The 23,540-nt window shown below is 43.5% G+C and overlaps 1 protein-coding gene across 13 annotated transcripts in view; it reads right to left on the bottom strand.

Moving 5' to 3' along the window:
• The window catches only part of LOC124046690 (nesprin-1-like), a 182,390-nt gene that overhangs the window by 89,615 nt on the left and 69,235 nt on the right, over positions 1-23,540 (bottom strand). For 12 of the 13 annotated variants that reach the window (XR_006841047.1, XM_046367362.1, XM_046367361.1 and 9 more), the window contains 35 exons: positions 23,239-23,415; positions 22,181-22,321; positions 20,815-20,975; positions 20,348-20,498; positions 18,715-18,845; positions 18,280-18,376; positions 18,012-18,110; positions 17,084-17,271; positions 16,744-16,867; positions 16,404-16,570; positions 15,638-15,791; positions 15,282-15,485; positions 14,730-14,901; positions 14,346-14,604; positions 14,046-14,225; positions 13,380-13,524; positions 12,861-13,019; positions 12,234-12,416; positions 11,901-12,002; positions 11,443-11,646; positions 11,003-11,210; positions 10,508-10,620; positions 10,083-10,288; positions 9,388-9,829; positions 8,863-9,035; positions 8,600-8,687; positions 8,172-8,393; positions 7,760-7,924; positions 7,018-7,374; positions 3,095-3,231; positions 2,080-2,257; positions 1,667-1,849; positions 1,306-1,449; positions 620-775; positions 131-295 (listed from right to left, as the gene is read on the bottom strand). Coding sequence is in view for 12 of the 13 variants with exons in the window: in XM_046367362.1 (XP_046223318.1) it covers positions 131-295; positions 620-775; positions 1,306-1,449; positions 1,667-1,849; positions 2,080-2,257; positions 3,095-3,231; positions 7,018-7,374; positions 7,760-7,924; positions 8,172-8,393; positions 8,600-8,687; positions 8,863-9,035; positions 9,388-9,829; positions 10,083-10,288; positions 10,508-10,620; positions 11,003-11,210; positions 11,443-11,646; positions 11,901-12,002; positions 12,234-12,416; positions 12,861-13,019; positions 13,380-13,524; positions 14,046-14,225; positions 14,346-14,604; positions 14,730-14,901; positions 15,282-15,485; positions 15,638-15,791; positions 16,404-16,570; positions 16,744-16,867; positions 17,084-17,271; positions 18,012-18,110; positions 18,280-18,376; positions 18,715-18,845; positions 20,348-20,498; positions 20,815-20,975; positions 22,181-22,321; positions 23,239-23,415 (6,135 nt within the window). In the remaining variant the exon portion in view is untranslated. The remainder of the gene's footprint in view (positions 1-130; positions 296-619; positions 776-1,305; positions 1,450-1,666; positions 1,850-2,079; positions 2,258-3,094; positions 3,232-7,017; positions 7,375-7,759; positions 7,925-8,171; positions 8,394-8,599; positions 8,688-8,862; positions 9,036-9,387; positions 9,830-10,082; positions 10,289-10,507; positions 10,621-11,002; positions 11,211-11,442; positions 11,647-11,900; positions 12,003-12,233; positions 12,417-12,860; positions 13,020-13,379; positions 13,525-14,045; positions 14,226-14,345; positions 14,605-14,729; positions 14,902-15,281; positions 15,486-15,637; positions 15,792-16,403; positions 16,571-16,743; positions 16,868-17,083; positions 17,272-18,011; positions 18,111-18,279; positions 18,377-18,714; positions 18,846-20,347; positions 20,499-20,814; positions 20,976-22,180; positions 22,322-23,238; positions 23,416-23,540) is intronic. The other variant, XM_046367369.1, reaches the window with a different exon arrangement.

Below are 23,540 nucleotides of genomic sequence, written 5' to 3'. Positions count from 1 at the left end.
TTAGTTGATTGTATTTAATTTTAGCTAATAAAAATGTAGCTTAGTTTAGCTTAGTTAGCTTTACTTAGTTTAGTTTAGCTTAGCTAAGTTTATCTTAGCTTGATGTAGGTCAGAGGTGGTTGTACTGTACCTCCAGCTTGATCATCCTGCTGTCCAGGACATTTTTGTCTGCTGTGGGAGTGCGGTAGGTCTGCAGCATGTGGCTGGTGTCGGCCAACCAGTTCTGCAGCTCTTTCAGCCCCTGGGAGAACAGCTGGTGCTCAGTGACGATACGGTCGATACGGGAAGCCTTCTCCTGTAGAACCAAAAGCATAACACATGTCATAGGTCAGTCTCTGTGTGTTCATTTGTTTGCACACTCGTAACAAATTCAACTCAAAGTGAACCTGGGGTTTGTGTATACAAATGCCAAGGGGGTCAAATTCAGTATGGAATAAAAGAAGAGCAGCAGTCATTTTGTAAGTTTACATTGGTTACAGTATTTCATTTTTCAGCTATAAGATTGGAAATTCATTGATTATATACATAATTTTAACCGGAGAGGTGACTCAAACCTCAGTCTAGTTCCTCCTGCCTGCCCTCTTGCAGGTGGACAGGCGGGCAGGTGGGTGTTAGTTACCTTGGTCAGGTTGGTTAGAGCTAAGTACTGAGCGGAGAGCTGCGAGACACGGTGGACAAAGCTCTTTCTGGCCGCATGTCCATCCCACAGTAGCTGGGCCTTCTCTCTGAGCCTGATCAGCTGAACCTCTTGAGAGGCTAACTCCTCGAGCACAGACTGCAAGGGCACAAGCAGGTCATCACAGAGACAGAAGCATGCAAGCCAACACACAGAGACAGTTAGCCAAGTTAACATAAACACTTACAGACCAGGGTTGGAATGACATGGAAGAAAAAGCAGACTGAGTCAATGTTATGAACATGAAATAATGTCATGACATGGCAATCAAAAGAAGGTTAATGAACACAACAGACAAAGATGTTCGAAGCGTTTGAAAACATTGAACAGGGCTGTTAAGTGTCAACTCTTTAAACAGTTATTATTTACGCCGCATTGAACACACATACAGCAGAAGCATTTGAAAATAGATTGGGTAGGTAGCAGGGCAGAAATGAGCAGTGAACAGTTATGTTAAGCTTTGACAGTGCGATGAAGGAACTCCATCACTGATTCACAGTGACTGAGCTGAAATGGTGAGCTTCTATAACGGCCATGCTGGTGCCTGGCAGGGCATGGTGATTGGTGGGATGATGGGACAGTTATGAGGATAGCTCTTCGTGATTTGACAGGCTGAGAGCCATGTATACCTGCAGCTTGTGCAACTCCTGCTTTTTGGCAGTGAGGTCATGGAGTCGTGTGCTGCTCTCCTGTACAGCAACCTCTGTCCCGTTCAGCCACTCCTGAAGAGGCTCCACACTAGCCTCAAAGTCCTTCATCTGAGACTGGAGGTTCTGAAATAGGAGTGAAACACACGCAACCTTTGATACACAATTCAAAACAGGTTTCAGCATCACACAAATTGCTAAAATTGCAAAATGCTTACTCTCGAGACACAGTAAATAAAGTACAATGAGTGTGAATTTGTATTTTATTTTATACAAACTGAATAGATGACATATTCTCACCACTTAAAGGATTCACATGCTGTACTTTACATCAATTGATTACCTGTAGGGCAGTCTCCCTCTGGTGTAAGTTGGACATCAGAGTCTTCCAGTCTTCTCTGGCACTGCTCATTTTGGCCCGGACAGCATCTACTCTGTCCTTGGCAGCGATACTGACCACCAGCTCACCACTGAGCACCACAGCATTTAGTTTGGAGTGGCCCTGCTCCCTGTCACTCAGGAACTCCTTGGGGGTGGAGACAGAATGGCCAAGAGATAAGATGCATTCTTTAAAAAATAATGTCCAATTCAATCAAATGTGCTTGCAAGACCAAATGTGTTTAAGGACAAAAGGTTTCCTGGACAGATTAGAAGCGCTTTAATAGAGAACTTCCATTGAAGAACTCATGGAGGTCATCCATTGAACCTGATGGACTAGGCTTGATATGTGTCCAGGGAAACTGGGCCTTAACGTACCTGTATCTTCTGCAGGCTGGAGGAGGCCTCACTGAGGTTCTGAGGCACATCAAAGCACTTGGCTGTGTTGATTTTGGCATTGACCAGCCACTGCTGGAACTCTCGGAAAGCGGCACGGAACTCCTGCTCCAGAAGCTTCTCTTTGTTTTGGCATTCTCTGGAGGTCTGCAGGCTCAGCCTAGGAGGAAGAAGAGAGGACAGATAATTGTATACAGCGCCTACAGGACGGTATTCTGACTTGTATACAGCGCCTACAGGACGGTATTCTGACTTGTATACAGCGCCTACAGGACGGTATTCTGACTTGTATACAGCGCCTACAGGACGGTATTCTGACTTGTATACAGCTCCTACAGGACGGTATTCTGACTTGTATACAGCGCCTACAGGACGGTATTCTGACTTGTATACAGCGCCTACAGGACGGTATTCTGACTTGTATACAGCGCCTACAGGACGGTATTCTGACTTGTATACAGCATCTACAGGATGGTATTCTGACTTGTATACAGCGCCTACAGGACGGTATTCTGACTTGTACACAGCGCCTACAGGACGGTATTCTGACTTGTATACAGCACCTACAGGACGGTATTCTGACTTGTATACAGCGCCTACAGGACGGTATTCTGACTTGTATACAGCGCCTACAGGACGGTATTCTGACTTGTATACAGCGCCTACAGGACGGTATTCTGACTTGTATACAGCGCCTACAGGACGGTATTCTGACTTGTATACAGCGCCTACAGGACGGTATTCTGACTTGTATACAGCGCCTACAAGACGGTATTCTGACTTGAGATCTGATTCTGCATACTTAACTTACATTTTGGCTCTCATTGACATCCGTAAACAAGTAAATTATTTACTTATCTCAACTTGGAATCGGGCCCATACGTATGTAATGGCTTTGCAACAGAACAGTATGTAATACACACTCCAAAAACTTAAACAAATTATTTGAATGTCAGGTATAGTAAGACCCCATCCATCATGCTGATGAATGACTTACCTGTTGTACTCCTTGATAAGGGAGGACACTCTCTCTGACTGAGTACCCAGGTCCTTGGAGAACCGACACAGACCGTTGAGCTGGAACTTCAGACTGTCTGACATGGGCTCCATTTTGACTAGACCTTCCAGAGTGTCCTGGGTGGCACAGACACAATGAGACGTTGCTTTAGAGGAGAGTGAATGGAGAATTGTGAATGTAGCCCCGAGGATATGGTGATTTTTGGAATTTCTAACTTCCAATTTGAAAAGTAAACAGTCATCATAAGTATTACGGATCTAAGCCTTCCTTTAATGTTACATTTCGTTTTAGCATTGCAGCAATACTAAAAGGACCAGTGCAATCAAAGATATGATTTTCCAGTGTCTGATATAGACTGAGTGTACAAAGTGATGTCACTTGTTAAATCCACTTGTCAGTGTATATGAAGGGGAGGAGACAGGTGAAAGAAGGATGTTTAAGCCTTGAGACATGGATTGTGTATGTATGACATTCAGAGAGTGAACGGGCAAGACAAAATATTTAAGAGCCTTTGAACAGTGTATGGTAGTAGGTACCAGGTGCACCGGTTTGTGTCAAGAACTGCAACACTGCTGGGTTTTTCACGTTCAACAATTTCCCGTGTGTATCAAGAACGGTCCACCACGCAAAGGACATCCAGACAACTTGATGCAACTGTGGAAAGCATTGGAGTCAATATGGGCCAGCATCCCTGTGGAATGCCTTCGACACCTTGTACAGTCAAAGCCCCAACAAATTGAAGTTCTTCCGAGGGCAAAAGTGGGAGTGCAACTCAATATTAGGAAGGTGTCCTTAATGTTTTGTATACTCAGTGTACATTTTCACACTATGTTGTTGGGATAATACTGTAAAATTGTGAACATTATGATAATGCCCTTTTAGTGTAAGAGCTGTTTGAAAAGCCTGTTTTGGTGGGATGGAGTTTTGGCCCTCCGACTTAGTTAATATACCAATAAGAAAGACAGTGTCACGGATCCCTCCGGAACTTTCATTACACACCCCTGGCCCCTATTCCCATTGATTAGTAATTGTATAAGTGTGTGTTTGTTCACCATTGTCCTATCGATTATTGTTACTATGTCCGTTAGTGTGTGTGAGTACCTGTGCTGTGTGTTTTGGGCTTTCGCGCCATTGTGGATTGTGCAGATGATTACGGGTCTCGTCCCGTGTGTTAATCATTGTGCGGGTGTGTTATTTATTTGAGGTACTCCTCGCTCTTTTGTTTTGGGTTTCTACCCTGTGTTTAGTTACGTGTTGGTTTGGTCTTCATTCCCGTGTCTTTACACAGCACGCCGTAATTTGGGCTGAATAAAAAACCCTATTCCGCATTCCTGCTCCTGTCTTCCAAATCACTGTTACCAACGTGACAGACAGTTCCAAACCTCTCTGCCAATAACAGTTCATTTTCAGTTTCCCCTCTCTACTCAGACCACTCCCAGTCCTATCAACATTCTTGCTTGAGAAATTGCTTTTTGCCAAGAATAATTTTTACATGTATTTTAGTTATTTTAATTGAAAACAATCACAGTAGTTAATTGTTACCCATAAATAATTTGATATTGAGAAAAAAATGGCTGCAATAAACCAGGGGGGTCTCTAATTCATTTTGCCCTGGGGGCCGCATTCGGTCTTCAATGAAGTCCGGAGGGCCGGCACTGAAAATTAGTTGTACTGTATTTGCAAAAAAATTCCTCTATCGTTTTTGGATTTGTTTAATTCTCCCTGGCTGTTTAGTGATTATTAGCGAGCTGGCCAGTCAAGAACCTATTTGAGTACAGCGCCTTCAGAAAGTATTCACACCCTTTGACTTTTTTCCACATTTTGTAGTGTTACAGCCTGTATTAAAAATGTATTCAAATTGAGATTTTGTGTCATTGGCCTACACACAATATCACACAATGTCAAAGTGGAATTTGTTACAAATTAATAAAAAATGAAAGGCTGAAATGTCTTGAGTATTCAACACGTTTTTTATGGCCTAAATAAGTTCAGGAGTAAAAATGTGCTTAACGAGTCACACAAAGTTGCATGGACTCACTCTGTTTGCAATAATAGTGTTTAACAGTGTTTAATAGTGTTTAACATTGTTTTTGCAGGACTACCTCATCTCGGTTCCCCACACATACAATTATTTGTAAAGGTCCCTCAGTCAAGGAGTGAATTTCAAACACAGATTCAACCACAAAGACCAGGGAGGTTTTCCAATGCCTCGCAAAGAAGGGCACCTGTTGGTAGATGGGTAGACATAAAAAAGCAGACGTTGAATATCCCTTTGAGCATAGTGAAGTTATTAATTACACTTTGGATTGTGTATCAATACATGCAGTCACTACAAAGATACAAGTGTCCTTACGAACAGTTGCAGGAGAGGAAGAAAACCACTCAGGGATTTTACCATGAGGCCAATGGTGACTTAAAAAAGTTACAGTTTAATGGCTTTGATAGAAGAAAACCAAGAATGGATCAACAACATTGCAGTTACTCCACAATACTAACCTAAATGATAGAATGAAAAGAAGGAAGCATGTACAGAATAAAAATATTAAACGAAAATTAATCCGGTTTACAACAAGTCACTAAAGTAGAACTGCAAAAGATATGGCAAACAAAGTAACTTTATGTCCTGACTACAAAGCGTTATGTTTGGGGCAAATCCAACTCAACACATCACTGAGTACCACTCTTCATATTTTCAAGCATGGTGGTGGCTACATCATGTTATGAGTATGCTTGTAAACAGCCAGGACTTTTTTATGATAAAAAAATGGAATAGAGCTAAGCACACCAAAATCCTAGAGGAAAACCTGTTTCAGTCTGCTTTCCAACAGACACCGGTAGACAAATGCAACTTTCAGCAGGACATTAACATAAAACACAAGGCCAAATATGGAGTTGCTTACCAATACAACATTGAATGTTCCTGAGTGGCCAAGTTACAATGTTGTCTTAAATCGGCTTGAAAATCTATGGCAAGACTTGAAAATGGCTGTCTAGCAATGATCAACAACCAACTAGAGAGATGGAAGAATTTGCAAATCATGTGCACATCTTGAACAATCCAGGTGTGCAAAGCTCATAAGCCCCGTTTTCATTGGCACTTAGAAGTCAACCTAGGTTGCCTAGCTTGAATTGCGTTTCCACTTCCTCCAGAAATGAGAAATGATGGGCTGACTGCTCTCCAGTTTATTTGTGTAAAAATGAATGAAGGATCCGGTGGTAATTGTGACATGTCTAACTACTGCAGTATTGCTTCTCCATGTGCTAGCAAACAACAACAAGCCCAGACGAGCTAAACATGGTGTCAGCTTCCAGCAGTGATCAACTGGTTGAAGCATATTAAGTGCTTCACTAGCCAGAATTCTAATCGAGCTGGCACCAGTTGTGAAACTGGGCTGTGCTGGCCCAGGTTTCCCTCGACCCAGCTCCAATTTGAGAATTCCATTCGAGCCAGATAGAATTTGTCCCTAATTTTAAGTGCCAGTGGAAATGGGGTTTTAGAGACTTACCCAGAAAGACTCACAGCTGTAGTCGCTGCTAAAGGTGATTCTAACACGTATTGATTCAGGGTTGTGAATAATTATGTAAATGATCTATTTCTGTATTTAATTTTCAAGAAATTTGCTAATATTTCTGAAAACATGTTTTCACATTGTCATTATTGGGTATTGTGTGTAGATGTGCGAGAGAGAAAAATTATTTAATCAAGTTTGAATTCAGGCTATAACGCAACAAAATGTGGAATAAGTCAAGGGGTATGAATAGTTTATTAAGGCACTGTAGCTCCACCCACTGCCCAGATTGGACCCCTCGCGGCATGGATCCGTATGATTTCATACTGAGGTAAAAAGGCTGCATTGAGCCTTTAAACAGTATTTTTAAGAGCACCTACAAATGAGCCTTACCTTTGCAATCTGCCAGCCCTTCACAGCCTCCTCTCTACTGTTTTTCCCCTCTGCATGAGAGAGCCTGTGTCTCCACTCCTGTAGCTGACTGCTAAACTCCTGCAGGTCCACCTCCAGCTGAGCAGCCAAGCAGTTAAACTCCTGTTCGGAGCTGGCGAGTTGGGAGAGAGCAGTCTCCAGGCCTGCCCTGTTCTGCAATGCCCCGCGCTCCCACTGCTCCCAGGCAGACAGCAGGGCTGCCTCCTCCCTCTCCACTGCCTCGAAGCCCGCGGAGCCAGTGTGGTCCCTCGTTGCAGCCCCACAACGCTGCACCCGGCTCAGACGCTCTCGGCCACGCTGCCTGGAGTCTATCAGCTCCTGAAGTTGAACATGGAACATGGAACAATGAAACAGGAAACATTCAACTGTTACTGTTACTGCCAACTACGTCAACTGTTGTTAGCTACTGCAACTGACTACGACTGTTATTAGCTAACTGACTATTCTCCATTTGTCACTCTGATGTCCTATAGAGGGTAAACGTAGACTAAGAGAGAGACACATTTCTTTATGTGAGGGTAACATGTATTTATGATCCTGTGTGCCTCAAATATTGTGAGTTGTGAGTCTTCTTATTTTCTCATCTATAATGATTACTTTTAAAACATAGCATTGGACTAAACTATAATAAGCTTCCCTATGATGTGTCAACAAGGGGGTGATGGACATTGAGATACTGTAAGTGATGCTTGAACATCCTCACCTGAACTTTGGCAAGTTTCCTGTTTACAGAGGTGGAGTCTCCTGACAGGTCAGACCAGCGCTGGAGCTCCTCCTTGGCAGAGGCCAGCCAATCATTGAAGTCCCTCACAGCTTCCAGATAGTGCTCATGCTCTGTCACTCTGTTCTCCATGGCCTGAACCTTACCCTGGGGGATGGACAGCATATAGAGACTGGGTTAGGCTGTTTGCCCATAGAGCACACTGTGAACCAGGACTGTTAGGATACGTTCTAGATGCATTAACAAATTCTGTTTCAACAACCAAACTAGATGGATTACGGCTAATAACACAAAAAGAAAATGGTTTCTACCATTATCGTCAGACTTAATGTTCTTATACAAAGGAGAGACATATGTACTTAACTGCCATCCTCTAGGAGCAGGGCGTGATTACCTTGACGACAGCGGTAATGTCAGCGAAGTGTGCATTGAGTTCCATTCTCTGCTCTGGTCCAAAGGCCTGGTCACCTGTCTTCTCATGCAGCTCTGCAGCCGTCTCTGTCAGCCTGGCCAGTGGTGCTGCGTGGGCCTCCACGTCAGCCTGGAGGGCTCTGAGACGCTCCAGGAGATAGGCCTTCTCCTTCAGGCCTGGCTGCTGGTCCAGGGCCAAACCCACCTACATTTACATATATCATTAGATTACTAATACATTTTAGCAATCTAGTGAATGTTCTTATCCAGAGTGACTTACAATCAGTGCATTCAAATAAGGAAGGTAAAACCACCATATATCACAATCTATCAAATGAAACCTTCAAAATAGCCCATACATGCTAAATCAGTGATAGTAAGAAAAGACTAGTGTGTTCAGCCGAATCTCACCTCCTGCCCCACAGACTCCATCCACTGCTGCAGCTGCCCCTTACTATCCTGGTAGTTACTCCACTGGGCTACCGTCCATTCCAGACGACTGAGGGAGGATACAGAGAGATAAATAGATAGATAGATAGATAGATAGATAGATAGATAGATAGATAGATAGATAGATAGATAGATAGATAGATAGATAGATAGATAGATAGATAGATAGATAGATAGATAGATAGATAGATAGATAGATAGATAGATACAACAGTGTACAGTACCTGTGACAACTCATGGAGGTCATGAGCATGCTGGCCCAGGCGTCCTTCAGGTTCTGTAACTGGGAGCAGATTGCCTCCTGACCCTCCACACTGTGGTGCTTCAGAACCTGCTCGCCCTTCCCTACCGCCATGTTCAGCTTCACCTCGCCCTCACCTTTCATCAACAGGATGTCCTGGAACACACGAAGGAAGTATCAAAACAAATCAAATCCAACTTTATTTTAGTTTAGTTGAAGACCTGTTCATCAACCATGGATAACATTGCTCATTGAAATATTGACCTTCAATGCCTCAAGCTATCATATTGCTAAAGACCAAAGTAAGGTGTCTATTTTAGGGCCAATCTGAAATGGCACCCTATTCCCTATATAGGGCATTACTTTTGTGCAGAGTCAATTAGGGTCATTTTGTCTGACCTGTACCAGAAATGTTATTTTCCAGTTGATATGCCTTTCCAACCCTGCACCCAAATACTTTTATTCAAGGACTATTGAGTTGAGCACACCAATTATTGATTCTACTAACCTGTACCAGTCCCAGTCTCTTCTCCAGCGTCACCTTGTTCCCCAGGGTACTATTGAGGTTGCCCAGTCGTTCCTTCATCCTGTTTAGCCAGGACCAGGTGCTCTGCAGGGTCTCCTTAAATGCTTCCTGTTCCTGTAGGTTTACCTGGCAGCACCTCAGCCTCTCCCTCACCCTCCGCAGCAGAGCCTGGTGCTGAGACTGCAGCCCTGCAGCCGCCCGCGTCTCGCCACCGTCGCCCCGTCCACCTTCATTCAAGACCTGTGACTCCTGACACAGTCGCTCGAAAGAGTCCCTCTCTTTGAGCACTTCCTGGTGGTATTCCTCCACCCCATCCAGTGTTGCCTTCTCAAGACCCCTGTGTTTCTCCTCAGGCAGCTCTGAGGTCACCCTCTGCTCCATGTGTTCCAGCCACTGCCTCAGCCTCTTCAGACGCCCCTCAAACCTGACAGACAGAGATATTATATGACCATGTCACAGTCAGGGACTCACATCTATGACTGTATTCCTGAGGCCTGGGCTTCAAGGGTGTGTCTCAATATTATAAAGCTCAAAATTCTAAATTCTCTTAGTCCCCCCATCTGTACTGATGTGAAAGAGCAACACCTGGATAGGCCTGGTTAAGTTAAGATGAAAGAAAGGAGAGGAGGAGACAAAGTCTCTTTATATTATTGAGATCCATCCCAAGTATATTTTACCCATTGAGTTGTGTAGTGCTGTCCTCCAGGGCCTGCTGGTTGAGTCTACACTGCTCAACATAGCGGTCCCAGTCCTGCTGGATGGAGGAGAGGTGCTGCTGCACCTGGCCAGCACTGGCCTTAGGGAGGTGGAGCAGGAGCTTCTCCCCTTCCTCACACACCTGAGTCAGACGTATCTCCCCGTCTTCCACACGCTCCAGCGCCCCCTAAAGGATAGGAGGTAACATGTCAAGGGAAACACTTGAACAAGATTAAATCTAATCCTGGACAAAAAAGCAGACTCAAGGGAAAATGTTAATGAAATAGTTTTTAGTCAAGGCCTAGACTTAATCTGCGTCAAAGAAACCGACCCTAAGCGATTGAGGATTAATAGTATATTTGAGGGTTATGGTTTCTATGGGTTCTATGCTATGTTCGGACTGTACCTTTAGCTTCTGGAGTTTACGCTCCACGATGCTAGTGTCTCCTGATTGGTCAGAGCACTCCTTCACGACCTCCCTCTGCCCAGACAGCCAGCTATGGAACTCCCGAACCAGCTCTACAGAAAAGAGAGAGATATCATCATCATCATCATCACCATCATCATCTTATTCATTATATTGTCATTGTCATGGTCCCAGAGTATTTTAGAATAGTCTAGTTAGACTACAATAGAACAAATAAAGAATAGAACAGAACATAATAAAAGAGAACAGAATAGTGTACTGATTGGCTGACAGCCATGGTATATCAGACTGTATACCACAGGTATGACAAAACATTTATTTTTACTGCTCTAATTACATAACCAGTTTATAATAGGAATAAGGCACCTGTGGGTTTTGTGATATATGGGCTGTGGGCTGTGACCAGGCACTGGTATATTGGCCATATACCACGCCTCTTAATTATAACCCCTCTTAGGAACCAGCCATCCTCACCGTTGAAGTGTTTTTGCAGGCCGTGTTGCAGTGAGGCCAGGGTCCTGGAGGAAAGCTGGTTGACAGACTCATAGCCCTTGATAAGGTCAGTGAGTGCTCTACCCAGCCCAGCCAGCTCCTCAGAAGGGTACTTCCGACACAGAGTGTTCAAGCTCTCCCTGGTGGAATCTATGCTGCCTTGCTGGTTCTGAAGGTCCTTCTGGAGGTCCTGTTATGCAATTTACATACATACGAATTTAACACATACAACAATAATAATATAAATAATAACAAGTGTGAGCTCTCAGAACAAGAACTTAGTATAGTCGGGAAGAGGGAAAAGGCCTTGTTCAGGAAAGAGTGAGGTGGAAAGTGATGGGGGATGCCCTATGTTGGGGGCCAAGAGGACTAAGTCAAGTAAAATCTCAGGTAAAACCTGTTTCAATTCAATGTCTACCTACCTTGACTCTGCAGATGTCCTCTAGGTCAGAGCCAATCGGTGAGCTCGTCAGGGACTGCTCTAAGCTCTTCAGCCAATCAGACATTTGGGTAATGTAGTCCTCTAACTGCTTCCTCTGGGAGCTGAAGTCCCTGAGGTTTCCCCTGGCCTGCTCACATAGCTTCTGCACCTGGCTCAGCTTTTTCTTCAGGTCCGCCTCCAGCACCTGAAATAAACACACAGAATATTGATTAGCTCTTGCTGAAGTTGTATGGGGCAAACCAACGGAGGATGAGTTTACCTAAATGTTTTAGCACTATTGTTCATCCATTGCCTACCAATGGATTTAAAATGATCCTAGGGAAACTCACATTGTGTCAGTTAGTTAAAAAGTTGCCCTGAACTTATAGAACTTCAAAGAAGAATTTCCTAAACCTTAGATGTCTGAAGTTTGGGCTTCAAACCAATCGTGTGCTGTACCTGTAGTTTGGCGGGAGTGTCCTGGCTACAGTTGAGTTGCTTCAGCTCTGACACTTTCCCTTGCAGGGTCACAAGCTGGTGCTCTTTCTTCCCCATCTCCAACTGGATAGAGAGAGGGGAGGCAAAGAGGGACAACTAGATGTTCTAGTTTAATATAGAGATTGAGCACTTTGGATTTGGCAGCTGCAGGACTGGAACGTCTGAAATTCAGTCCAACTAATTGAACTCGGCAGGTAACAGACCCCGTTTAAGTTCCTCTACTGTTTCCCTTAAATGACAGTAGTAAGGAATATCTTATTTCTGTGAATGTGTGACTCTATCCATGTATCCTACCTGTAACGCAGAGAGTCTGGTCTCCATTCTCTGGCTGCCAATGAGGTTATTCAGGCTTTCACTGAGTTCCATCATTGAGCTGTTGGTCCAGCCCTCGATCTCCTCACTGATCTGCTGCACGTCATCCGACAACGCCAGGCTCTGGCTCAGATGCTCAATGTTGTTTTCAATCCTCTCAGACACCTGGAATGTAAAGGGACTAAATCAACCTCTGTAAATTCACAAAACTGTGCGGGCAAAATAAATCACGGGAGAACAAGATTGGTAATAACAGAGATGGACAAACTAAAATACTCATAGATGGAACTTAAGAAACTGTGCCAAAACAGAGAGCAGCGGATGACCTATGCTCCTCACAGAGTAAAAGAGTTGGTTTCCAGGCCCAGATTAAGCCTTCTCCTGGATAAAAAAGCATGCTTATGGGAAAGTGCTTTTTAGTCGAGTCAAGTCAAGGATCCCTATAAGCTGTTGCTCCTGCAGCAGCTACTCTTTCTGGGGTCCATTCTTCCTGATGACCTATGGTCCTTTCAGTCAGAGTAAAAAGGTCAAGTTAAGGCTGATCTTTTGGACTCCAGTGGCACTATCACTATTGTACCTCTTGTTTTTCTATTGTCCCTGTAGATTTACCTCGAGCCACTGGTCTACTAGAGTCTGCATGTCTGTCGTCATCAGCTGAGCCTCACAGTCTGGGATCTTCTTCAGATCACACAGCAGAAGTTTTCCTTTACTGGAGAACTGGTCCAGCTCACTCTGCTTGGCCAACATCTCTGCCTTCACTGCTTCATGCTGTATCAGCACAGGTGAGAAAACAGTGAAAAAGAAGAGCACTTTTTTTTAAAACTGATTACTTTTATTTTACCTTTACCAAATTCTTATTTTCAATGACAGCCTAGGAACAGTGAGTTAACTGCCTGTTCAGGAGCAGAATGACAGATTTGTACCTTGTCAGCTCGGGGGGTTGAACTTGCAACCTTCTGGTTACTAGTCCACTGCTATAACCACTAGGCTACCCTGTCGCCACCAGTTCAATGTATAATCATAGTAGCAATAATAAGATAATAGCTATTAACTGTGTACTAATGTAAACCTTTTGCATCAAAGTTGTATACAGGTTTATAGAACTGAGATGAATGTCATTATCCTAACCTTAGCCAGCGATTTTTTGGTCTCCTCGTGGTCTTTCAGAGCCGAGCCGATGTCAGCCTCAGTGTTCTCCATGGTGACGGCTATGGATGTCCTCAGGTTATGGTATTCTCTCATCAGCTCCACCAGAACACTGCACTGCTCCTGCCTGACAACACACATCTCTTCAAATGACTAAATTGTGGGATGAAATTGTGCTTCTGGATTTGAATTGTTGAAGTGTTCATATACTCTCTTGCATGAGCTACAGTATGTTAGATCAAATAAAATGGTATTGGTCGTGTACACAGTTTAGCAGGTGTTATAGCTGTGCAGTGAAATGCTTATATTACTAGCTGCTAACAATGCTGTCAAATGTCAAACAATTCAATGTAAAAATTGAATAAATAAATTCAAAAATGGCGGGATGAATCCAAAACAACCCAAATAGCACTGTAGCAGTATAAAAATGTAATCTATGCAATCTATACATACGTACACAAGAAATACTAAGGATGATGTGTACAGCAGTAGATATAGCACATAGCTATGTCAAGAATCCAGTATATAAATAAATATCTACACAAGTTTGCTGCTATTTACATGTTTGTGATGAGTTTAGATTGTGATATAAGCAACTATACAAGATAATTTGGTCTTCAACATTTGATGCTGAAGACAGAACCCTACCTGTCAGTTATGAGTCTCTTGGTATCCTCCCAGGTGGTTTCCAAGAGGCTGATCTCCCTGAGAACCTCCCCGGCCAGCTCTGCATCTCTCTGGGCTAGTTGCTGACCCTTGTCCCTGAGCCACTGCTCCTCGTGTTCTTGAGACTGGAGCTCATCTTCCAGCTGGTTAAAGAACCGCAGCCTGGACACCAAATAAGAAAAGACTGTGTTACTGCCAGCTATTCACAATTCATCCAGAGATAATGTGAAAATTGAACTCATGATTGAAACCACCAAGAACACTGGCCAGAATCCTAGCTACCTCTGCTGCAGGGCGAGTGGGCTGGGTTCTCTCAGGCTCTGGTGGTCCGCCTTCTCCTTGATGTCCTCCACGCTTTTCAACAGCTGTTCCTTCCTCTGTCTGAAGGAGCTCCATAGCGCTCCCAGGGCCTCTGCCTCGCTCTGCTTGGTCCCAAGCAGATTCCTCACTGTGTCCAGCTCGCCGCTGAGACCATCAGCAAGCACCCGGCACAACGTCCGGGACCCAGACCCATCCACACCGCTCACCATGTGGAGGTGGCCTTCAATCAAATCAAATCAAATTGTATTTGTAAAGCACATTTCGTAGCAAGGTAGTAACACAATGTGCTTCAGAGGAAAACATACAGATAATAAACACTAGATATGATATAAACAATATAAATACCTTTACAGAGGCTGCTGTCCAGGCCGGCTGCCAGGGTCTCCAGACTGCTGATGTCTGGGACGATGGCCTCCAGTTCTCTCTGTAGTTCCTCCACCCGACCATGGTCCCAGCTCCCTGAACTCTCCACCGTATGCCTCAAGCCTCGTAGTACCCCCACAGCCGCACCGTGGGTCTGTAAGGGAGGAGACATAACACAGATATTTTTATTTTGGGCTCTGACATGTTAAGCAGATTTAACCACTTTTTAATGACTTTCCCAAACCTTTAACCCTAAACTTAACCCAGGTTTTGAAAATGGTTATGAAAATGGTTAGGATAATGGTTATGAAAATGGTTATGAAAATGATCCGGTTATGTTGTAGGTGTCATATGTGTCAAACTCATACAATGGGGGGCCAAGTGTCTGCAGGTATTCACTCATTACTTGTACTTGATTGATGAATTAAGATCACTAATCAGTAAAGCACTCCCTCAGCTGGTTCTCTATGTCTTAAAAAAAGAAACCCGCCATGGAATGAGTTTGACACACCTGTTGTAGGACCTTTTTCTTACCTCCAAGAAGGTCTCCAGCTTCCCCAGGCAGTCCAGCCGGAGCTCAGCCAGCTGCTGGACCTCCAGGTAGGGCTGTAGGCTGTTGACCTGTCTCCCCTGGAGGAGCTGAGCATCCTGGGGTTCACACGAGGCACACAGCCCCTCTGTCTGGAGCTCCAAGCTCTCCCTCACACTACTCTGCTTCTGAAGAGCCGCTAGTGTTTCCTACAGCAGACCATACAGGGTACAGAGGGTGACGAGCAGGAGCAAGAGGAGGAAGAGGAGGGGCATGAAGAGGAATAAAAATAAAAATGAATTTCTTATAGTAGAACAGTCAGACAAAAAAACATGATTGATCAGTTGACCATGGTTCATACCTTGACTTGCGCCACAGCAGGCTGCAGGTCAGTGATGTTGACCAGGGAGGTTGAGTGGAGGGTGGAGAGGAGGTTCTCAGACCACTGAGAGAACTTCAACAAGGACTGGTCATACTGCTCCACCTGGAACAGCTGGCTCTGGAGCTCCTTGATTCTGTACAGTATACAAATAACAGGAAAATCACATACAGTGGGCCAAAATTCCTCCACAGCGATATGAGAGACTGATCAACAACTACAGGAAGCATTTGGTTGCAGTCATTACAGCTAAAGGTGGCACAACCACTTATTGAGTGTAACGGGGCAAATGCTTTTTCACATGGGAGAATTGGGTGTTGCATAACTTTGTTAATTAAATTAATAAAATAAGTAACTATTATTTATTTATTTTTTGTAAACTCAGGTTCCCTTTATCTAATATTAGGTTTTGGTTAAAGATCTGATGACATTCAGTGTTGAAAATATGCAAACATAGAGAAAATCTGAAAGGGCTCCAATACTTTTTCACACCACTGTACCTCTACAATGCTGTGTGCTGTCAGTACCAGTAAGGTGTAATTAAGTTGGAAATGTGATGTGACCAAAACAACTAGATTTGGAAGATGTACAGGATCCATTTACCAACAATGAGGGTCAGACTGGAATGAGATATGTGAGCTCTGGTCAACAGCAGTGCACTACATAACATAGTAATGTTGGAAGCAGCCTGACTGAATCAATGTGTTACTGCTGAACCGAGTGACACACACACCATCTTCTGACTGACCTGTGAGGGATGAGTTCATTCTGGGAGTTCCATCTCTTCTTCAGCTGCTCCAGGTCATCACTGAGCTGCCTTGCCTTCTCCTCTGGGGCGGTGGGATACAGGGATGTCCCTGAGGCCACCAGGCCATCATGGAGGGGCTCCAGCGACACCACCTCAGACTGCAAGTTCTACAGAAGATAAGCTTTTGTTGAGCATCTATGCCAGCAAGCCTTGATAAAAACACTTTCAATGGAGAATCTTCAGGCTTAATCTATGTCTCGGAAACTGGCCCTAAATGCATATGGAAGCTCTGCAGGATCAGTCCAGGAACATGGATTGAAAATGGATGAATTTACTGTACCTGCAGGTCCTGCAGCTCACTCTCCAGCTTGGTTTTATCTGCAGGCAGGCAATGGCTCTCAGGTTTGGATGTAGACTCACATCTCTCCAAGCAGGATACAAAGCTAGAACGATCCTTCTCATACCTGAAACAAAGTATCCAAGTTTAAGAACAAGATGGGCACTTCAAAAACAATACAACAATATTTAACAGCTGAAGGGCCGGTTTCCCGGATCCACATTAAGCCTTGACTAAAAATAACTTTAGATCAAGGTTCTTTAGATGCTTTAGTCCAGCACTAGGCATAATGTGTGTCCGGGAAACCAGACCAAAATGTCTCCCTCCAGCCTAGCCTTCCTACTTTTGCCATAGAGACAGCACTTTCTCCAGTGTGTTCTGTTTTTCTTTGGCCTGCCCTAGACTCTGGTCATAGCTGGTCTGTAGAGCTGCCACGGCCCTCTCAGCCTGCTCCCTGTCACTGAGTCTACGTGCCCCAGCAGACAGGGGCAACAAGGCTGCCTTCAGGCTCTCCAAGCTCTGGGACACATCCTAGGGGGATAAATCACAGAATTAAATACATTTGACTAATACAACACTATATACAAGATTACCCAAACACAGTAATGGAATCAGATTACTTTTGGATTAGTTTCGCTTTAAGAGGCATTAGAAGAAGACTACAAGGATCCATGAACACATTTGATTTGGACTTGGACTTGTGGTCAGACTTGCTCAGGTGGAACAAACTTAAACTTGCGCCTTTTTCAATTATAAATGGAATGTCATTGAGAAAACAGAATGGTGTCATATTGCATTTTTCACAAACATCTTTGCTGAATTTAAAAGCAATCCAAGAAGCAATCAACTCATTTTTCTAAGTTATATGTAATCTGATTACAACCGTTTTGCTGATAATGTAACTGATTACAGTTACAGTTTTTTTTGTAATCAGATTACATGTAACCAATAACATGTAACCAGTAACTCCCCAACCCTGACTATTTATTATGTACTATATAGCTCTATAAAGACAACAGTATTGAAAAAACAGCAAGACAATATCGTCAATAAAATGTCAGAACCTCATTCGTGATAGCGTGCCATGGAGTCATTGTAAATGTACAACTTTAAAGTTTAAAATGTGTATCTCCAAGAACAGGAAACAGTAGAAGGAACCCATTGTGGCCTTATGTCTGACATGAAATTAGTCAAATGAAGTAGCCCAAGCAAGTCATTAAATAAGTAGTTGTCAATACATCGTAATGACGAAACCAGAGAGAAAGACATACCATGTGGTTCTGGAGACATTTGTAGGTCTCTGACGAGGAGGTACAGGAAGAGACAGGATGGTCCAGTTTCTTATGGAGATCACCAAGTGTTGTCTTGGCCTTTAAATAACATAATTCCGACAATCATTGATTTTGACATTCATCATTTCCTCTAACACTACTAAGGGTTATTTTCATTGGTTCCAGTAGTGACGTATAGCTAGTGGTAATTCTACTCGTTCTCCCGAGGTTACTCGAGAATAAACCAAAGTCTTTATTTCAGTCGTACCTCTTCCAGGCTGGTGTTGAAGCGGTGCTGTGTGGAGGCGCTCTCCTGCAGCAGTCCTTCTAGCTGCTCCACACTCTCCCTGAGCTCCTCCCAGTATCTGCAGATGAAAAGATAACACTCAGCATCTTTTGGTAGCACAAAGCAAAATAGCCTTGCATAGATAAAACACATAGTACCTGGATTGTCCAGCACAAGACTTCAATATACAGTATTATGACTAACTTTAACATGCAGTATATAATGCAATTAATCATTAACCCTACAAAAAAAGAAATGTAGTTAAAACCATCGGTAAATACATTCATTTACATTACATCAACATTTCTGTAATTTAGCAGATGCTCTTATCCAGAGGAATGTACATTTCCATTACATGTACATGTTTACAGTCAGGGCATTCAACTAAGGTAGGTAAAAACATCCACACGTCAGTACCTGCCGATCTGGGTGAGCCGAGCCTTGATACGTGCTGCCTCCCCAGAGGAGATGAACTGGGCCAGGGCCTGGGAGTGGGCCTCTAGCTGGGATAACACCTCTGCCTTGTCCCCCAGCTCCACACCCACGGCCTGGGAGGAGGGAGGAGGATAAAGATGGCTACCTAATACTGTTTTTTTTCGGTCAGATAATTTCTGTTTGCAAGTTTTAATGGTTTAAAGGTTCAATGTTTGAGTCATTCGAGTTATTAAGGTATGAATGATCTGTTGGAATAAGCTACCTTGATTTGATCACTGATTTGAGTCGATGGAAAAGATGGAAAATCGTGTAAATCATCAACATGTTGTGCATACTGTCTAGATGTTGTGCATACTGTCTAGATGTTGTGCATACTGTCTAGATGTTGTGCATACTGTCTAGATGTTGTGCATACTGTCTAAATGTTGTGCATACTGTCTAGATGTTGTGCATACTGTCTAGATGTTGTGCATACTGTCTAGATGTTGTGCATACTGTCTAGATGTTGTGCATACTGTCTAGATGTTGTGCATACTGTCTAGATGTTGTGCATACTGTCTAGATGTTGTGCATACTGTCTAGATGTTGTGCATACTGTCTAGATGTTGTGCATACTGTCTGTTGATGTTGTGCATACTGTCTAGATGTTGTGCATACTGTCTAAATGTTGTGCATACTGTCTAGATGTTGTGCATACTGTCTAGATGTTGTGCATACTGTCTAGATGTTGTGCATACTGTCTAGATGTTGTGCATACTGTCTAGATGTTGTGCATACTGTCTAGATGTTGTGCATACTGTCTAGAATGTTGTGCATACTGTCTAAATGTTGTGCATACTGTCTAGATGTTGTGCATACTGTCTAGATGTTGTGCATACTGTCTAGATGTTGTGCATACTGTCTAGATGTTGTGCATACTGTCTAGATGTTGTGCATACTGTCTAGATGTTGTGCATACTGTCTAGATGTTGTGCATACTGTCTAGATGTTGTGCATACTGTCTAGATGTTGTGCATACTGTCTAAATGTTGTGCATACTGTCTAGATGTTGTGCATACTGTCTAAATGTTGTGCATACTGTCTAGATGTTGTGAATATTGTCTAAATGTTGTGCATACTGTCTAAATGTTGTGCATACTGTCTAGATGTTGTGCATACTGTCTAGATGTGGTGCATACTGTCTAGATGTTGTGCATACTGTCTAGATGTTGTGCATAATGTCTAGATGTTGTGCATACTGTCTAGATGTTGTGCATACTGTCTAGATGTTGTGCATACTGTCTAAATGTTGTGCATACTGTCTAGATGTTGTGCATACTGTCTAAATGTTGTGCATACTGTCTAGATGTTGTGCATACTGTCTAGATGTTGTGCATACTGTCTAGATGTTGTGCATACTGTCTAGATGTTGTGCATATTGTCTAAATGTTGTGCATACTGTCTAAATGTTGTGCATACTGTCTAGATGTTGTGCATACTGTCTAGATGTTGTGCATACTGTCTAGATGTTGTGCATACTGTCTAGATGTTGTGCATACTGTCTAGATGTTGTGCATACTGTCTAGAGAAAATGTGGTAGAACATATAAAGGAAATGCAGAGGTGGCTGCCAGTACCTTTACTGTGTTGATCTGTTGTCCAAGTGGAGCAGCAGAACTCTTTAGAGCGTCCATTTCTTTCTCTTTCTCAGAGATCCACGAGGAGAAGGCCTCAAACTCTGTCCCAAACCGAGTCCATTGATTCTTCATCCCATCAAGAGCCTTGGTGCTAGAAAAGAGTGCAACTAATTGAGTTTATCACAAAACTGGGTAGCTAAACAACACAACAAAGAGTTCCGAGTCCATATTCAAAACGTGTCTGAGAGTAGAAGTGCCGATCTAGGATCAGGTCCTCCCTCTCCATGTAATGTTTTTCATTATGATCTAAAAGGCAAAACTGATCCTAGATCAACACTCCTAATCTGAGACGTTTTATGAATAAAGGCTCAGATTAGATTCTCGACTAGGAGGAAGAGGAGGAAGCGGAGCAGGAGGAGGAGGAGGAGCAGGAGGAGAAGGAGGGAGAGAGGAGGTGTTGTATTTACTCTTTCTTGAGGCCAGCCTCCACTTTGTCCAGCTGTTCGCTGAGGGAGCGGGCTTGCTCCAGTAGCAAGGTGGTGTTCTTTGGGCCAAGCTGGATCTCTGCTGCTTTCCTCAACAGGGTGTTCACCATGCAGGCTTCGGCTTCACTCTGCTTTAAAAGCACCTGTTATGGCAACGGAGAATGTGAGAGTCAGAATGTCACTGACACTTTGTGATATGACTAGGTTGAATTATTCTTGAAAGCTTTTAAAATCTTAATTTCACATCTCAATATCTAGCCTGAATAGCAAACCTTGAAAGATAAATCACCCAAATATACACTTGATGGGAGAATTGATCACTGATCACTGCACCTGTACATAGCTCATCTGTAAATAGGCCATCCAATCTACCTCATCCCCATACTATATTTATTTATCTTGCTCCTTTGCACCCCAGTATCTCAACTTGCACATTCATCCTCTCCACATCCTACCATTCTTGATTGCTATATTGTAATTACTTTGCCACCATGGCATTTATTGCCTTACCTCTCTTATCCTACCTCATTTGCACATGCTGTATATAGATTTTCCTACTGTATTATTGATTGTATGTTTGTTTATTCCATGTGTAACTCTGTGTTGTCTGTGTCACACTGCTTTGCTTTATCTTGGCCAGGTCGCAGTTGCAAATGAGAACTTGTTCTCAACTAGCCTACCTGGTTAAATAAAGGTGAAATAACATTTTTTAAATGTTTTAAAATGCTATTGGCTCCTTGATTTGTTGCTAGAACTTCCCAGATTACGTTTTGCCGTTGCCACGACAACATCACAGCACCTATTTGCCTTGCTGTGGCAGTGCTGCTGTCCCCGACGTAATGTTTTCGGCCTCCTCTCCCACCACACTCCCTCTCCCCTTGAGGTTCTCTGCCTGTGTGTGCACAGTTACTGTGACTTCTGTTGCACAGACAGCTTCTCCCTCCCTTATTTGTGGCAGTGGGAAAAGTCACTAAATGCTATGAAACCCCGCCCCCCCAAAAAACACAGTCAAATCTCCTCAAAGGCAGCCTGAAAAGTAGTGGAATTTGGCGCGAGACCCTTTCACCAATAAAGTCACCGGAGGGGTCTGAAAACTCGTTATATAGAGACAAAGACGCTAAATTGCCAACACTGGATGGGATTCCATGCTTCTAATCTGCATTGCTTGCTGTTTGGGGTTTTATGATGGGTTTCTATACAGCACTTTGTGACATTGGCTGATGTAAAAAGGGCTTTATAAATACATTTGATTGATTGATTGATTCCAACAGCCCTGCCAACTGTCAACTATCCTTCAAAAGTGTCAACTGTCACACTAACATGTTCACTAAATTCACTTCTCACTCACCCTGGCCTGGTCCAGTTCAGTAGCCAGGCTCTCTGGGCTGCTAAAGTTCAGGTCTCTGTCCATGACAGAGAGCGCCCTAGTAACAAACTCCTGCACTGTCCTCTGCTGGCTGTCAAACTCCTGCCACGAAGACAGAGTCACCTGGGGACAAATGGGGACATTCAATACACAGATTAATACCATGACACCTGGGGACAAATGGGGACATTCAATACACAGATTAATACCATGACACCTGGGGACAAATGGGGCCATTCAATACACAGATTAATACCATGACACCTGGAGACAAATGGGGCCATTCAATACACAGATTAATACCATGACACCTGGAGACAAATGGGGACATTCAATACACAGATTAATACCATGACACCTGGGGACAAACACAGATAATTGATGACAGATAATAAACACATGTACAGATGGACAAACGGGGACATTGAGTACACAGACAATACACAGAGGAACACATGGGGACATTGAGTACACAGACAATACACAGTGGAACACATGGGGACATTCAGTACACAGACAATACACAGAGGAACACATGGGGACATTCAGTACACAGACAATACACAGTGGAACACATGGGGACATTCAGTAACAAACAATACACAGTGGAACACATGGAGACATTCAGTACACAGACAATACACAGACGAACACATGGAGACATTCAGTACACAGACAATACACAGAGGACCACATGGGGACATTCAGTACACAGACAATACACAGACGAACACATGGAGACATTGATCAACACCTTGATATGTTCTGTACTGTTACATCTTCATCTTAGACAGGTCAGCTTTGTAACGCAGACTACTAAGACCACAACAAAAGACATCAGCTAATGGGGCGATTTCCCTGACACATATTAAGCCTAGTGCTGGACTATGAACCATTTTAAATACAGGATCTTATTTAAAATACATTTTTGTCCAGGACTGACCTTAATCTGTGTCTAGGAAACTGACCCTAAAGCACTGGAACAAGAGCAAGAGGAATTCAAATAACCCCAGAAGTTACAGTCTAGTGAGAGAGGTCACCTCTAACTCCTGCTCCTGTGAGTCCAAGGTGTGGTCCATATTGCTGAGTGTTGTCTCCAGACTCTGCAGGTCCAGCTGTAAGGTCTCCCCCAGCCCCTCCTCAGCCTGTAGCTGACGGCCCCTAGCAATCTGCTGCTGCACATCCTTCCTCTTCATACGCAGACGCTTCAGCTGTTGCTGCAGGCAGGAGAGAGGAGACAATCAAAGTGTTTGGTGTTTGAATCTCATTTAGAAGCTGTAAATATCATATAGTGTATTACTTTTTGACGGTTCATTATGACGTTATACACATATATATATAT

Source organism: Oncorhynchus gorbuscha, linkage group LG10 (assembly GCF_021184085.1).
Source record: "Oncorhynchus gorbuscha isolate QuinsamMale2020 ecotype Even-year linkage group LG10, OgorEven_v1.0, whole genome shotgun sequence".
NCBI classification, from domain to species: Eukaryota; Metazoa; Chordata; class Actinopteri; order Salmoniformes; family Salmonidae; genus Oncorhynchus; species Oncorhynchus gorbuscha.
Note: the sequence above shows the minus strand (reverse complement) of the source record. Positions and strands in the feature narration are given on the sequence as shown.